Source organism: Convolutriloba macropyga, chromosome 3 (genome assembly GCF_964194025.1).
Source record: "Convolutriloba macropyga chromosome 3, txConMacr16.3, whole genome shotgun sequence".
Taxonomy (NCBI): Eukaryota; Metazoa; Xenacoelomorpha; order Acoela; family Convolutidae; genus Convolutriloba; species Convolutriloba macropyga.
In genome coordinates this window covers 63226353-63243345 of record NC_134470.1, presented here as the reverse complement: position 1 = coordinate 63243345, position 16993 = coordinate 63226353, and the positions used below count along the sequence as shown (strand labels likewise).

General features: G+C 33.9%; 1 protein-coding gene across 1 annotated transcript in view; it reads left to right on the top strand.

The window, feature by feature from the left end:
• The window catches only part of LOC142336697 (uncharacterized), a 66539-nt gene that overhangs the window by 11539 nt on the left and 38007 nt on the right, over nt 1-16993 (top strand). The window contains exons 7-12 of the mRNA XM_075385610.1: nt 13-119; nt 266-356; nt 8619-8902; nt 9159-9208; nt 9506-9667; nt 12503-12745. Of these exons, the coding sequence (XP_075241725.1) occupies nt 13-119; nt 266-356; nt 8619-8902; nt 9159-9208; nt 9506-9667; nt 12503-12745 (937 nt within the window). The remainder of the gene's footprint in view (nt 1-12; nt 120-265; nt 357-8618; nt 8903-9158; nt 9209-9505; nt 9668-12502; nt 12746-16993) is intronic.

Sequence of the window (16993 nt, the reverse complement as noted above, 5' to 3'; positions counted from 1 at the left end):
TCTTGATTATAGGTGAAGCTGTATTCAACATGATTGGATGGTCTGATCTCACAACTGGTCTGGTCCTGTTTGCTATCTCTTTGTTCTTCCTCTGCTTGTGTCTCATCCTATTAGTCAAGGTAAACTCCGCCTTGTCATCTTTCATTTTACCCGTGAATGTAAAAACTTTTTGAGGTAGAATTAAAAATCTTAAATCGTAAATTGAACAATCATAACTTATGTGTGAAAATATCCTGAACGTAAAGAGTTGCTTGTCTTGTTTAAGGTGCTGAAGGGAATCTTCTCAGGACAGATGTCTGAGCTCATTAAGAAGACTGTCAATGACGACTTCCCTGGTTTTCTGTCATACTTTACCGGTAATTGTTTTGTTGTTTCGACCTCATATTTGTGTGAGGGAGCTATACCTTGGTCTAGCTCGCTCACACAAATATGATTCGATTCTTTATTGTTCTGTCAATTTTTAATCAGAGAAATTTTTATCGGATGTAAATGAGTGCTAACGTTTGAAAACCATCACAGAATCGAATCGATTCTGAAAACTTCCTGAAAATCCTTTTTCCTGTGGTGTACACGAGTTTCTATAGGTACAAAGCTATAAGCTGAGAGTGGCTATATTGCGGTTTTCTTGGCTTTTTCGACTCTAAGAGTATTGGTTTATACAGAATTTTTTAAACCAGAAGTACTACGCGTTCAGGCGGTGTTTTGACGTGGAATCAAAAGAACTTTTTTTGTTGCTTTCGAACGAAGTTTGAAGCACTTATTTTAAACGTGTGTGTCTTTGTATGCAACATTTTTGCTTGACCTTTTTATTCTAGAATATAATTTCGATTTCACTTCTTGAGTGATTGAATTTGCGCGCATTCAGAAATTAAGTCTGTTGCTAAAATAAATGCGGTTCTGAATGATGATCGAACATAGCCCGTGAAAATTTACAAAAATTTTTAGCGCCTATGCCCTCATCTGAATTGTTTGCCAAGCTATTGGTTCGAGAGAATTTCGTCCGAGAATTTAGTCGGTTTTTAGGAACTATATACTCAAATGGGTTTTTTTGTTCAGACAATTTTGGCCGATCGATTCATCGTAGAGAGCTCAGACTGGTATCTTTAGAAAGCTCGTTCAGCGTATAATATGGAATTAAAAGGATTTTCTGATTTTCGGTTTTACAGGGATTTATCGAGGTTTAAACTTTTGAGAAAAGTAGAGAACTCCGTTGTTTTTATTCAAACTTTCCGAAGTTTTTGACCAAAAGTTTGTCAATTTTGCTGAAACTTGTTAATTTTTTTTAAAAACAATGTTATCGGTTTTACGGTTAAGGATAGAAAAGGCTCGCCAATTTGTTTTATTCGAAATTTTTGTTTAATATTTTTAAATTTAATATTTTTAATTTTAATATTTTAAATATTTGTTTAAATTTTTAAATAGAGATAGCTATACATTCGCTTCCTATAGAAGTTTTCTGGAATTAAATTTTAGCCTCTTTTTCGAAAAATAAACCTAATATTTATACAAATGCATGATTTATTTGTGCTTTCATGAAATATTTCATTTGGTAATTGATCTATTTTGGAAACATACGGAATAGTTAATTGTTTTTGTAGGACGCTGAGTTAAATCAGGGCTAGGTTTGATCTCATCATGGATTCCTACAATCAATAATTTTTTAGATTCTTTTAGTGCGCGGTCTTCAAACATTTTTTGCAGTTTTGTTTTTGTTGATTACTGATAATAGTAATTTCAAATCACGACCCAATCAATGACAGATCCTATTTAGAACAAAATAAGGGCATATGGAAATATAGTTCGTATTCAGAGAAAAGCTCAATATTTTTATGGCTTTGACAAAGTGTTTCCGTAAATTTTCATTGATTTCATTTTGTTTTGGGCTCCTTTGTCATTATTTTTGCAGCCTCATGACTACGTTTTTAAAATTAAAGATTCAACGGGGTTCTTAAAAAGCTGCGGGTGAGCTTATACATTACCTTCTGTTTTTATCTAATGCCTCTTATGACTTTGAATATATTTGTTTCAAGAAAAGAGAAATTTTAATGAAGTTTTGAAATTTGTCACTTTTTAATGGTATTTCTGTCCACATGTAGCTTAATCTCAAATTATGCTGGGAGAAACTTATTCCAAGTGGAGGAAAAGTTAATCTTTATAGTGATTTCATATTCAAGGAATATTTTTTGGCTTTCTTATTACGAAATTTCATAAAAGTTTTGCAGGTTTTCCTGTATTTGAGGTAGTTAATTATTACCTTTTCAACTCATTGTAAATATAGCTCACATTGGATTTAAAGAAGCGCAAAATAAACATTTTTTAAATGACTTCCGTGAATAACTGATAGTTTCTGAAGCCGTTATCTCGCAGAAATTTGGATTTTTGTCTATAGATGTTTATTCAATCTGATTTTGGATTAGAGCTGAAATTTCATGACTTTCAATTAATTTTATCACAAATTTTTTTAATCGTATCACATTTAAGATAGTTCCAACTGGCATTGAAGGAATGCTCAAATGAACATTTTAAAAGACTTAAATGAATAACCGATAGTTTTAACGGCTCTTCATCCATGTTCTCCCAAAATTTATTAGGGTTTTGTTTTTGCCTCTAAATGTAGTTATTTTTTTGTCGTTTGGCATATTTATGACAGTCAAAGGCCTTGATTTCTTCCACGATTGTTAAAATGATTCTTGCCTGATTTCAGTTTTTAGCTAACGTTTTTAAAAACTTTAGATTAATTTTTTTTAAAGAAAACATTTTTTTGTTATTCCCATTTTTTGTTCTCTTTGTCGTCAACAAGAAAGTAAGTCTTATTATTGACAGAGCTCATCATTTGCGTGATGCTCTAAGCAATATCGTTTGCTGTTGGTTGATTATCCAGCATTATTTTTTTAATTAAATGTTTGTTGAAAGATATGTGGTTTTTGAACATTTTTTCTCTTCTTCTTTGTGTATACTATTAAATTAAAACGTGGATTGTCGGGATCGGAACATCATGTGCAAATGCACATTACCAAGCCACCTTGTTAAGATCTGTTCACGCTTTTTTCTTTTTTTCTTGTCAATAGGAAGTGAAACTGAAGAAGTGATTTAATACTACTGGAGTAGTAAAGGGAAGGAAACTCTAGGTAGGTTTCAGTCGTAAACTTTGTAAATCGGCTCTTTAAGTGGTTTGCATTATTAACATTTGAAATTGTTCGAATTTTCGGTATTTGAGAAAATTTTTTTCTGCATTTTTAACTCATTTTCACTGCTTTTGCTTTTGATTTTTTACGAATGCTATTTAAGGCAATATACGTGATCTCTACATGCTTGCATGCATGCATTTTTCAATCCTTCAATGGTCGGTTGATTGTTTTCTATGATTGGTCCTATTGGGTTTCTAATGGGACATGGCTGAACTTATTTAATTTTTACAGTTGATTGATAAAGAGTTTTACTCTGACACCGTTTTTTCATAAAATACTAGGAATTTTCAAATTTTGACCTTTGTTGTTATTTGATGGTCTTATCAGGTAGTCTAGGCAATACTGTTTTATGTTTTCAGTTGATAGCTAATGGTGCGTGTTATTTTGACAATTTTGTAAATATATTAAAGTGATTTTTTCATATTTTGCCGTAATTTGTTCTTTTTGTCTCGGAATTGTGTTGGTAGTAACAGATCGTATTGAATTTTTAGTCAGTCAAAAGTGAACTTTTGTAACATAGTCAGTCGATTATTCATTGTGTTTACGACTTGGAAAACGTTTACCATTAAGTTGTTTTTTGTTTCGCCCTTATTTGTAGTTTTTCGCTGTCTTTTCACTGAATCTCAATAATAACGGATTTAATCGGCCTTCGATTCTGAGAAAATTTAAACCAAAAAACGATTTTATGCTTAAAAACGATTTTAGTGCTCTCAAACGAAGTTTGTAGCAATTATTTTAGTCCTGTTGGTCTATTTTAATGCGAGTTTTCGCTTTACTGATTTTTCGTCTGAGCATTTTGACTTTTCGTCCTCAAAAACGGGATTATCAGGTAGGGCCCATCGGTCATTTAGTTCTCTTACAGCCTTTCAGCTCTCAAATCTCCAAGTATGCGATTCACAGAAACTGTTTTGGATTCACAGAAACTTATTCTTATGGTGTGAAGGGCGGTTCTGAGAGGTTGAATCCCCCCCCCCCCCCCCACAACCCTCCTCACCTCACCCCCCCCCCCAATCTCCACGTCTGCACATCGTTCTGGCCGCACAGACCCCCCTCCCACCGTTGCCCCCCCCCGACCACCAACTATGCCACTCATCAGCCCCCTCCCCCTTCTAACGTTGAATAGTATTATGTACTAAAAGATTTCAACATAAATTTATGTGTTTTAATAACTTCCACGTCATAGAAATGGAAAATCCTTTTCTAAATTTTTTTTGCGTGCTGTGATGTTTTCGGTGTTTTTGTGGGTTGTTTATGCTCTGCTGACAATCATTCTTTTGGTCTTTTGTTCCGACCCCACTTGTGGGGGGAGCAACTATATACCCAACGGGTTTTTTTGTTCAGTCAATTTTGGCCGATCGATATATTCATAGGGAAATGTGAGTGGTATCACTAAAAAGCTCGTCCAGCGTAGAATTTGAAATTAAAAAGATTTTCTGATTTTCGTTTTTTTTTCGAGCAGTTATTGAGGATTGAAGTTTTGTGTGAACACGTGATATTTGGCATGATTTCGTTCAATTTTAGTGTAATTGTTCTTCAAATTATGATCTTTTCTATTAAAATTTTAATTCAAAATTAGTCACACCCCAAAATGAATCAATTTTATACACCGAATAATTGAAAGGTGATAAAAAAGACTAGTTCTGGTATCATAGAGAAGTTCTCTATAAAAAAATTCAAATTCTATTTGAGAGCTGTTTTTTTTTTAGAAAACTTCATATTTTTAGGTCACCTAGAGACTGGTCACTTTTCATATCAATGATTGGTTAATGATAAACCTCATATACAGTTAAATGAAGCCTAATGAACAAAAAAACTCGTTTCGGAGGAATCGCACATGTTTTTTTTGGCTTCGACTCTGAGTTTTTGTAGTTTTTAATGAAATTTTGATTTTCTTTTCGAGGATTTACTAAATTTTTGGAGCCCTATGGCCTAGAGTCGTTGAATAAAAGTGCAATAGCTTTCGTGATGAGCATTAGTGAAGCTATTTATTGCTTTGATTGGACAGCTAATGGCTGTTAAGACTTTCTATTTAATTTTTCTATAAAATGTTTTTGACTATAAAATGTTTTTGAACATTAAGCGTTCATAAACATATTTTTTGTAAACTCTAAGTCAGTCTCAGTACTGACAGGACCCCCTTTCTTTCTACTGCAACTACAATTACTCTGTTTGGCGGTTTTATCTTCTAATTATTGGTTTTATTTCGATGCCACAAGATTTCAAAAACAATTTTAAAATTTTTGGATTTTTTCGTATTTTTGATTCCTGTTGAAATCTTAGCACACTATCCTAATATCGATAGCTCCCATTGGTTTAGGGAAGACGTTCAATGGATCATAGATCTTGGTTTTTGCCTGTATTTGTTGTTGTTTTCTTAGTCATAAGACTTAATGTGATATCTCATTGATAACCCATGCATGACAAACATCTTTGTTCTTCTATGGTGTCATGACAGCATATTTATTGGTTTCTGTTGAAAGTTAATGAACTTAATCTCTTAAGACTTTAAACACAAATTTTCGAAATTTCTTTTAAACATTAACCAATTTTAAACTTATTTTCGTGAACTGTAAGAGATTCTCAGTAATGACCAGAGCCCCTTATTTTTTTCTACTGCAACCTAAAATATTTTAGTTTCCGTATTTTTCTAACTCTTGGTTCTACGACTTCGATGCCACAAGAATTCAAAATTTTTCAAATTTTTGGTTATTTTTGTATTTTTGGTGCCTGTTGAAATCTTATCGCATTATCCTAATATTGATAGCTACCATTGGTTTTGAGAAGACGTTCAATGAAGCTTATATAAAATTTTCAGATAAAGGTTATGTTTTAAATGGCTTCGACACTTTCTTCTCGTATTTTTCTAATGAATTTTTGGTTTCTGTGTTTGTTTTTGTTTCCATGGTCATAAGACTTATTGTGATATCTTATTGATAACCCATGCATGACAAACACCCTTGTCCTTCTATCATTTCATAACTGAGCGTATTTTTTGACTTCTGTTAACAGCTATTGAGTTTACTGGCTGTTGAAACTTCAAAACTGATTTTTCGAAAAAAATTGTTGAACATTGAGCAATCGTAAACTTATCGTCGTGAACTTCTCGAACGTCTCAGTATTTACCTGAACTCTTTCTTTTCTACTTCAACAAAATAATCCAGTTTGCGGCTTTATCTTCAAACTGTTGGTTTGATGAGTCGGATGCAAGAGTTCTCACAAATTTTTTGGATATTTGGAAAATATTTGAATGTTTTTAGTTCTTCTGAAATCTCATCACTTTAAATTAATATTGTTAGTTCCAATTGGCTTAGAAAAAACCTTAAAAGGATCAAAATAAAGTTTTCGAAGAAAAGCTTATGGTTTAAATTGTTTCGGAACTTTCTTCTCGCACTTTTCTACTGAATTTTTGGTTTTTGCCTGTATAGGTTGTTGTTTTCATAGTCAATGACCTATTGTAATGTCTTTTCGTATCGATGACTTGTCAATGAGAAACATCCTTGTTGTCTCATTGAGTTATAACTTTTATGCTTCAACCGAGCGCTTTTATTGCCTTCCGTTGAATGCAATTGAATTTAATGGCGTTGATACTAAGGGTTTTCTCAGAAAATTCGTGGTTTTAATGTATTTGTTGATATTTTGAAGTCGTATTGATAAAAAGAATCTCATGCTGTTAAAAATTAATTAATAGAAAAGTTTTTACCAAAAGGTTATATTTTAATGGCGTCGACGTATAAAATGCTGACCAGTCTCAGAAGCTAGTAATTGAGTTTTCAAGGGTTGAGGTTACCCGAGGCAGTCATTTTATAGCGAATAGTCTGAAAATTTATGTTATACATTTTCAATGATTTTTTAAACCTTTCAGTTTTTTTGTCCTTTTCGTCAACGTGTAACTTATTCTCATCATTGAGAAGTCCCATTCAATTTCTTGTGTGTGAGAAATTTAAATGTCTAGTAATATCATTTCGTAACTGTTGTTTTGTTTATGGACAATATGTGTTTAAAAAAGTTTTAGTGATGTACTTGTGTTTCTTTCTCTTCTTTTAGCACAATCGCGTAATGACAGATCCCAATGATTTTCAAATGTGGTCTAATTGCATTTATTTAATCGTTCAGTATAATTTTAATTGTATTAATTTGAATGGAAATAAAAGGAAGAATACAAAGTTTTCAGATAATACATAATGATTTTAATGCCTTCAATAATTTGTGTTTTCGCAAATTGTTTAATTTTTTGAGTTTTTCTGCTGCTGTAGTCCGTTCGTATGGCATAGTCTAACCAAATACAGGTTCCACTGGTTTCACAATGACTTTTCAGTAAATTTATCAAGAATTTTTTTGTTATAAGCTAAAGATTTTTTAGAATTTTGAAATTTTTTGGTTTAAAAATTGTTAGTTGATTTTAACCTAATTTTTTCTTCTCTTTGTCGAATTGTTACCTAGTCTCATTAAGGAAAACATCCATCGGCTGCATAATTAAGAAAAACTAAAATTGTGTAGTTAAGGTTTTATCTGATTGCATTTTGACGTTGTTATTAGGTGCTTTTAAATTTAGATATTGGGTTTCTGTCGTGAAATTTTTGTTCTTGCTTATATTGTTGTTTGTTGTTTTTTCTCGTAGTCTTTTCAATGGCAGATCTCGTGAGCGCTGCAATGAGGCATGGAAATATGTAAATCAATAAGTTGTTAGGTTTCGTAACATTTTTTTTAAAATTCAAACATCTATTTTTGTTATCTCTTCATTTGGTTGAAAATTAAGTCAAAAATGTAGATGAGCTCGGGTCGGAACATCATATGCGAACGCACATTAACGAGGTGCCTTGTTCTTCTTTGGATTGAAATTCAGGATTTGTCCTTCTTTTTAGTCCGTTGTCTTCACAATTTTTTAACGACTATTTGATCACACAAGATGTCAAAATGCGACTTTTTTCAGCGAATTCTACCACTTTGCGTCTGAATTTGTGTACGTAACGTTCTTTGCCACTGCATTTTGTACAGGATTTTAGGCCAATCGTGTTGTCTCAATAAAATGACTTCTGCACTCATTGTTTGAGTCTAAATTCAGAATGTAAACGCTAGCTGAAATTGAATAGAGGTCACACAAGCCTTATTTTAAGGTTAGATTATTTGAAAAACATTAGTGTTTGAAATTTGATAATGACCATAATTTGATATTTGCAGATTTTTTGTCTTTCGTCTTGGTGATTTTCTTTAAACTGGCAGTCCTCAACTGTCTATTTCGCATCTATTGTACAGTAATCTGCCGGCTCTATTTTAGTTTTCAGCGAATTATGCAGCCCAAATGAATGACGTGATTCATCATTTTCATGTCAGGATTATTCATAATCATGATCAGAGGATTAATGATATATGCCATGGTGCTCTTTTCCAATCTCGAAGTTCCGTTTTATGAATAATAAAATCCAATTTTAGGTTTCTTTGCCATTTTCGTGGGAACGATTATGACAATCCTGGTTCAGAGCAGTTCTGTCTTCACTTCAACCCTCACTCCATTGGTGGGTTTGGATGTGATAAAAGTGGAGAGGGTGTTCCCACTAACGCTTGGATCTAATATCGGAACCACAGTTACTGGCTTATTGGCCGCGATGGCCGCAGACGCAGAGACCAGAGACGTCGCTCTTCAGATAGCATTTTGTCATCTTCTCTTCAATGTCACCGGAATTCTCATTTGGTATCCCGTGCCTATCCTTAGAAGGGTGAGAATTGGATCATTTATTGATGTGCCCACATCATCAGCTCCTGACTTTGGATTTTGTATTCAATATGGTGATCATTTATATCTCTTTTGAGAACACTGATTGTTGATAGAAAACTTATGCTGCTATTCAGGTTTTTGCACTGACAACCAGAGGTTTCCTAAAAATTTATTGGCTGAGAAATATGTGAAAAGTGCTAGTTAGAATTGATATGTTGAAAGTTATGAAAGGTAGCTTTTCGAGATGAACTGTTTAGGTCCCCATCCGACTGGCAAAAGTGTTGGGTGATACAACTGCGGACTTCAGGTTTGCATCTCAGTCTACATCCATCTTCCAATCTTGACTAGATTAGTTTTTATCTAAAAAGGTTGAAACAAGTTTTTTTTATTAAAAAGCACATCTGTTTTGATATGTGTGCACCATTTTAATCAAGACAGAGCCTTATCATTTTCAATGGTTGGGTTTTATTTGTTGTGTACGGAGGAACGTTTTTAGTCAGTAATGGTTGTGGTTCATGGCTGATATATATTGGCAAGGCAAGCTACTAGAATGAAAAGGCACGATCAGATCTGTACCTATTAGTGTGCATGTGCTGTATTTCAGGTGGTTTGCCCTATTCTACTTGATCTGCATGTTCATCCTGGCTCCTCTCTTTGTCTTCTTGCTCTCCTTAGCCGGGCCAAAGGTCACCATCGCCACACTTTCGACCATAATCGGATGTGTACTTTGTATTCTGTTGATCAATTGCGTTCAAAAATCGCCCAGGCTAGTTCTTCTCGATATGTGACTACCAAAAATGATGGAAATTTGATTTCTCGAATTGTTGTATGACTGACGGTATTCAGTAAATAATTAATTTTATGGCGTCCGTTAACCGTTTGAAGATTAGTTTATGATCGTGAATACGTTTGAATTCGTCAAACAGACGCCAAGAAATAAATTATTGATTACTCTGAAGCGTAGTTTGTAGCAGTTAAAGACTGTACTCGAATGGAGTCTACAGCAATTATTTTTGAGCCTGTTGTTCTTGCGTGATTTCTCTAGGACCGAAGAACATTACGGCACGGTTTAGTTCTCATAAGCGTTACCATTGTCAAAGTATACGAGTCCACGAAACTTTAATGCGCGATACTGCCTCAAGGAGACAAAAATTCATGATAAGAGCAAATCTTAATCTTTGGACCCCCCCTCTTTAACTTCCGAGCCCCACCGTACATTACCCTCACAGTACCTTTATTTTTCTAATTGAGTTGTATCCCTCAAAATGGCTAGTTGAAATAGCAATGTCAGTCTAAGACAAACAAGGCGGCTCGTTGATGTGCGTTCGCACATGATGTTCCGACCCGAGCTCATCTACATTTTTGACTTAATTGTCAACCAAATGAAGAGATAACAAAAATAGATGTTTGAATTTAAAAAAATGCTACATTTTAAGTTAATTAAACACACTAAATTCTGCCTCGATGAAATAGCAATCATAGGTTTCATTCATGTGACATCAATAACTCATCACAATAAGTCGTATGGCAAAGAAAAATACATCAAAACCACGAAATTTTTGAGAAAACCCATAGTATCAAAGTCAAAAAATTCTACAGCTTTCAACGGAAGGCATTTAATACGCTAAATTATGCCTAGATGATGTGACGACTAGGATGTTTGTCATTCAAAATTTATCAATAAGACATTACAACAAGTCATTGACTATGAAAACAACAACAAAAACAGGCAAAATCCAAAAGTTCGGTAGAAAATTGAGAAAGTGTCGAAGCTATTTAAACCATAAGCTTTTTTCTCTGAAAACTTTTTCAACGATCCATTGAACGTCTTCACTAAGCCAATGGGAGCTATCATTAATAGGATAATGTAGTACGATTTCAAAAGGAACCAAAATTACTAAAAAAATCCAAAAATTATTAAAATTATGAAAACTCGTGCACTGAAGTGAAAAAAACCAATAGTTAGAAGACAAAACCGCTAACTAGATAATTGTTGCTGATGTAGAAAAAAGTGGTTCTGTCATTACCGAGACTGACTTACAATCTACGAAAATAAGCTTAAGATTGATTTATGTTAAAAAAAAATAAAAAAATATTTTAAAAGTCTTAACAGCCATTAAACTCAAAAGCTTTCATAGGAATTCAATGAATACGCTCAGCTATGCCACGATGTGAATACAAGGATGTTTATGATGCCTAGGTAATCAATAAGACATCACAATATGTCTTATGACTATGAAAAAAAAACAACAAATACAGGCAAAAACCAACATTTTCTTTAGAAAAATGGAAGAAGAAAGTGTTGAAGCCATTTAAAGCATATTTTTTCTCAGAAAGTTTTATCTATGATCTTTTGGAAGTCTTCACTAAAGGAAGATGTAGCCATCAATATTAGGATGACGTGATAAGATTTCAAAATGAACCAATAAAACGAAATGTCCAAAAAAATTTTTAAAAAATTTGAAATCTTGTGGCATTGAAGACGTATAACCAATAGTTATTTGATAAAGCCGCCAATGAGGTTAACTTATGATGCAGTGGTATGAAGGAGTTCAATCCTGTTTTTACTGAGACGAACTTACGGTTCACAAAAATAAGTTTATGATTTACTAATTTTAAAAAACTTTCGAAAATTTATTTTCAAAGTCTTAACAGCCATTAGCTGTCCACTCACAGCAATAGATAGGTTCACTTAATGCTCATTAGCAAATCTATTGCACCTTTAGTTAACAAGTTTATGCCATAGGATTATAAAACTTTAGTAAAACCTCAAAAAATAAAGCAAAATTTCATTTGAAATTACGAAATTTGAGATACGAGTCCAAAAAAAAAACATGAGCGATCCCTTCCAAACAAATTTTTTGTTCATTGGGCTTCATTTGATCGTAAAAGAGGTTTGGCATTAACAGAACTTCGATATTAAAAGTGTCTAGTAGTCTCTAGGTGACTTGAAAAAACAAAAAAATTGCAAAATTTTCTAAAAAAAGCTCCCAAACCTAATTCGAATTTTTTATATATATTAAACTTCCCTCTAAGACTAGAACTAGTCTTTATTATCTCCTTTCGTCTATTAAAAACCTAAAATTGAGTTACTTTTTGGCGTGAAATCTAGTTTTGAATTAAATTTTTCGTAGAAAAAACGTTAATTCGAACGAAAATTACGGTAAAAGTGAACAAAAGTGAACCAAATATCCAGTGTACACATGAAACTTTAAACCTCGATAACTCCTCGAAAAAAACGAAATTCAAAAAAATCTTTTCAATTTCGAATTCTACGCTGGACGAGCTTTTTAATGATACCACGCACATTTCTCTACGATGAATATTTCGGTCGGCCAAAATTCACGGAACAAAAAAAACCCATTTGAGTATATAGTTCCTCCTCCCACAAGTGGGGTCGGAACAAAAAGAGAAATGGCATATTTTCAATCAAATATAAGCTTATTAATTATTAGCCGCCGTCAGCTACTCATATGGCGATTATTTAGGTGCTCGGTTTTTTATAGTAAGTTTGAATTTATGGCTCGCTGTATCTTTTAAAGATCCGTTCACAGTACAATTGATTTGCGTCTTTTTCCCCTTATTCGATCTGTGTTCGCAGGTATTTCCACTACCTGCCTGACTTTATGAAGAACTGGGAGTGGCTGCCTAGACCTCTCCACTCTCTCAGTCCATGGGACGACTGCTTCAGAGGAGTCTGGAGTCTCATTCGAAAGTTGCTCTGCAAATTCAGCAGAACTAACAATAATGATAATCCGAGCAGTGGACATAATACAACTGCTGCAACAACCATCGCTACCTCAACTGCCATTAATAATAATAATAATCATAATAACAATGATCAGTCAACTTCTGTTTAAGTTACAAAAATATCACCGCTTTTCGCAGTCATTCATTTGGCAAACTTGTATGTCTTACAAAATGTCTTGTCTGAGATGTGTGTACAAATGGAATTTCAATTCTCCACATAGTTCGATATACTGCAAAGAAATTGAATGGGACCTCCAATGACTTTACAAGTTTGTTGGAAGTCTTAAGAAGTTGAATGTGATGTATGCTGTTTTTGTTGAACACCTGGCAGAATGAATTCCAATCTTTGAACAATTGTATCATAAATATTGTCGGGATTAACTATCTGTTGAACACTCTATTTTATTTTTTGTAGAGTCACAATACAACTGATGTAATTTTGTTCTTATTCAATTTAATTCTCGCTTATGGTTGTTTTCGCCTGAGACCGACTGTGTGGATGATTGCGCTCGATGATGTAGCACCTTTTTTAAAGCTATTGCCGCGTCCCTGTACCCCAAGCTCCATTAACTTTACAACGAAGACCTTAGTTCATTATTTAAACAACCAATTTCTGGGTCACTTTCGTAGGGCCGTTTTAAATTAGAGGCTTTCCCTTTTGTGTAAATTTATCTTTCAACCTAGCTCCCTAAGCTGGCTGCTATCAACACCACACGACCGACACTTGAGAGCAGTTGGTTCAATATAAGTCGTTTATCTGCAATGGATTGATACTAAGTTATCTGTCATTGTGCAAATAATATTCCTGGGTTATAGTTCGTTAGAAAATAGCATTTTTTTATGGCTGAGCGAAACTTTTATCGGAATTGATTTTAATTTTTCGTGGTTTTCAATAACAGGAATGAAAAAGAACTGCGGGCTAAGTATGGCCTTGTGTTTTAAAACTATAATTTTTTATTAAGAAAAATGTGATTTTCTGTCTTACTGTTTTTTTTTGAAAACCAGGTATACAAGAAGAAAAGAATATGTAGATACTGAAGTGCTTTGATCAAGTGACTTTTTAATAGCCGCGTCAGCAATTTCAGGCGGCTATTATTGCGCTCTTAATTTTTTAATCATCTAACAGATTTTTGTTTCGTCTTATCCTGACTTCTTGGTATTGACTTTTTCAATGACTTCTGATTTGCAGTTAAAATTTGTGTTCGTGACGTAATTTCTGCTTTTAGGTCAATTGCGTGACTTACCTCACTCCAAAAATGACTTCTGAAATCTCTTATGGAACTTTGAGTTTTATGCACATTTACTAATTAAAGGTTAATAGTGTGCATCTAAGTAGTGTCAAACTTATATGCCCTAATTCCTGAGTAATGGAGTCTTGAGTTTTAATATCGAATATTAATTTGAAAAAGCTCCATTAGGGCTTTTTCCTTTTAGAGCAAATGTGTCTCATAAAAATGCGAATCTAACCCAAAAATTCTAGTCGTCTATTAAAAAGCTGGTGGTTGATCTGTCAATCTTATTTCTTTAATTGTTTCAATTCATAGTAGTCCACAAGCGTCTATCGCGGCTATTTTCCGGCAATCTGCCGGCTATGTTTTCTGTTTTTGAGTGCTTAATTTCATTTTTATTTTATTGCAAGATTTTTTGAATTGGAATTGGCTTTGAATGGCAGCTCATGCTCAAGTAGCTCTTCCTTTCCATTATTTCTTGATTTCACAAATGGAATTGAGTTATAATTTGCTAGTAAATTTGGGAAACTCCTAATAACATAGTCCTTTTTTGTACTCTTGAAATCTACTCTACTTTTCAACGTGCACCCATTTTTGAAAGAAGTTTCAGGTTTAGAAGTCTACTGACTTTAGAGGAATGAATTCAAACCACGTAAACCAGAGCATCAGTTGAAGACCATCTATGTGGAGGTCCAGCTGTTTGAGGGTTTGTGCCCCGAGAGCCTCAAGCGTTCCTCTTAACCGTCTTTCGGGACAAGCAGAACAAGTGCTGGCTGGACCAGACATGTAGTCTAGCCACTATTAATCATTTATAGCTCTGCGATCAAGGCTACAACATTATAGATATGCTCATATTTTGTGACTATCACATCTATTTTATGGAGCTTACAGTATTTCCTACCGGGTGGTTTTTCCTTCAGAAATTATTTGTGCACAGCGAGTACTCAATTTCCTCTTCCACTACCAACCGCCTTTCATACAGTGTAGCATTCGTCTCAAGTTACCTCACACAACCACCTTACTAATCATGATTTAGTTGCCTACAAACAGTTCTCAAGTGATGCAATTTGCGTTCAAGCAGACTTTATTTGAGTCTAGCCAACTCACTACTGAACAGATAACTTCATCTTTTAGTTGCAATTTTATTTGCGTCAATTGTCGACTTTCGAATCAGTGTACCGTCATTCGCTTATTGGAGACATTTCCAGTGAGAGGTCAAAAAGACATAACTGCCGGAGCCATTTTTAACAGGTTCTCAACGACAACAAGGCTGCCAAATTTTTTCAATTGCGCTATTCAATGTTCTGCCTCAACACCTCGCATCTCAGGCTCTTATCTGCGCTGATGTGAATCAGACTGTCCGCTTTGGTAACTTCTGCTAATTGAGATCGAGGTAGTTACCCATGGGCCCGGAAGGTTACGGACCTTTTTCAAGCCCTAGGCGTCCGTTCTTTCCTCAAAGAGACGCAATGTGTTCTGAGAAACTTTTTGAAGGCAATTGACTTAAAGGACTCATTAATGTATGATTTTCCTCCGTGGTTAAATTTTCTACGCGGCTAAATCATTCCTGAAATAACAAATTTTAAAGCACCTAGTAATAACTTCAAAATGCAATCAGATAAAAACTCAACTACACAAAGTTACTTTTTTTTAAATTACACAACATATGATGGAACCTTTTTTAAGGAGATTAGGTAACAACTCGATAAAAAGAAAAAAAATAGTGAGTTGAAATTGAAAAATCAATCGACATTTTTTAAAACAAATAATTTTAAACGTCCTAAAAACCACTAGGTTTTCAAGAAATAATTCTTGATAGGGTTAATAAAAAGTCATTACGAAACCGATAGGACATGTCGTTCGTTAGACTGAGCCATTGATAAGGAACAATGATGCAGAAAAACTCAAAAAAGGCTAACAAATTGCGAAAGCAAAATATTGAAGCCCTTAAATTCATTATCTTTCATTAATAGCCGCCGTCAGCCTCTCAAACGGCTATTACTTAGGCGCTCTCTTTTTAGAATTCAAAGAATTTGAATTGTATTGGGGCGCTGTCTTCAAGAGCTGTTCACACATTTTCATTTTTGAAGTCAAACTGGAGTAGTGATTTTAAAGTAGAGTGAGAAAACGGTGTTTGAACAAAGTTTCGCTTTTTCCCCTGTGGTTTTTTGTTCACATGCGGCAATTTTACTTTCATGTTTACTGTTTTTTCAATTTTTTGAATCGGATTTATTTCTAATAGGTTTTTCCAAACCGTTCATAGTCAATTCTAGGCCTAGTTTTTTGTTTGAACCAAGTTTTCTTTTCTCGATAGTAGTTTTCTGTTCACATGCGGCATTTTGACATTTTCTTTTTTTCGAACTTTTTGATCTGATTTTTCATAAATGGTTTTCTCAATTTACTCATCGTTGATTCTAGGTCTAGTTTTTTGTGAATTCAATGAAAATTCTTTGAATTGTCGCTTTACCTTTTGATCACGTTTTTCGTATTACATAGGTCATGATTTTGACTTCTGACTTGCCTCACTGTTTCATCTGAATGGATTCTAAATTCTTTCACGCCTTGAATTACGCAATGTAGTAACGCAGTGAATACGGTAAATGTCAAAAGAGATAAATGAAAAGAAACAGTGTAAACCGACAAAGCCCGGTCATTAGATCACTATGCATTAGGTTATCAAAGTTCTTTATAGCGATTGCTAGCTGATATTAGTATTAAGCTTAATACCCTTCAGATTAGGAGCTGAAGAAAATATATGTTTAAATCTAACTGCACCTGCACCCCGAAATGGAACAATTGTAGAAATTTAGTAAAAAAAATGCCAATTTTTATCTCTTCTTTTTTTTCTGTTTCAAGCCCGATTTCCGTCTAGTGAGTCAATGGCGGCTATTTTATGGCAATCCGCCGGCTATGTGCTGTTCATTGCTTTTTATTTCAAATAATTTCTGTTCTAATGCAGCTAAATTTATTCGGAAAGATTAAAAGATTAAACAAGTTCACTGGGGCTTCATTTGAAAGTCATTGGGATCTGTTCTCACGCGAATGTGCTAAGAGAGGATAAAAATATCCAAATATTAAGCACTCACAAATTTTTTAAAACGCATGTTGTCCAA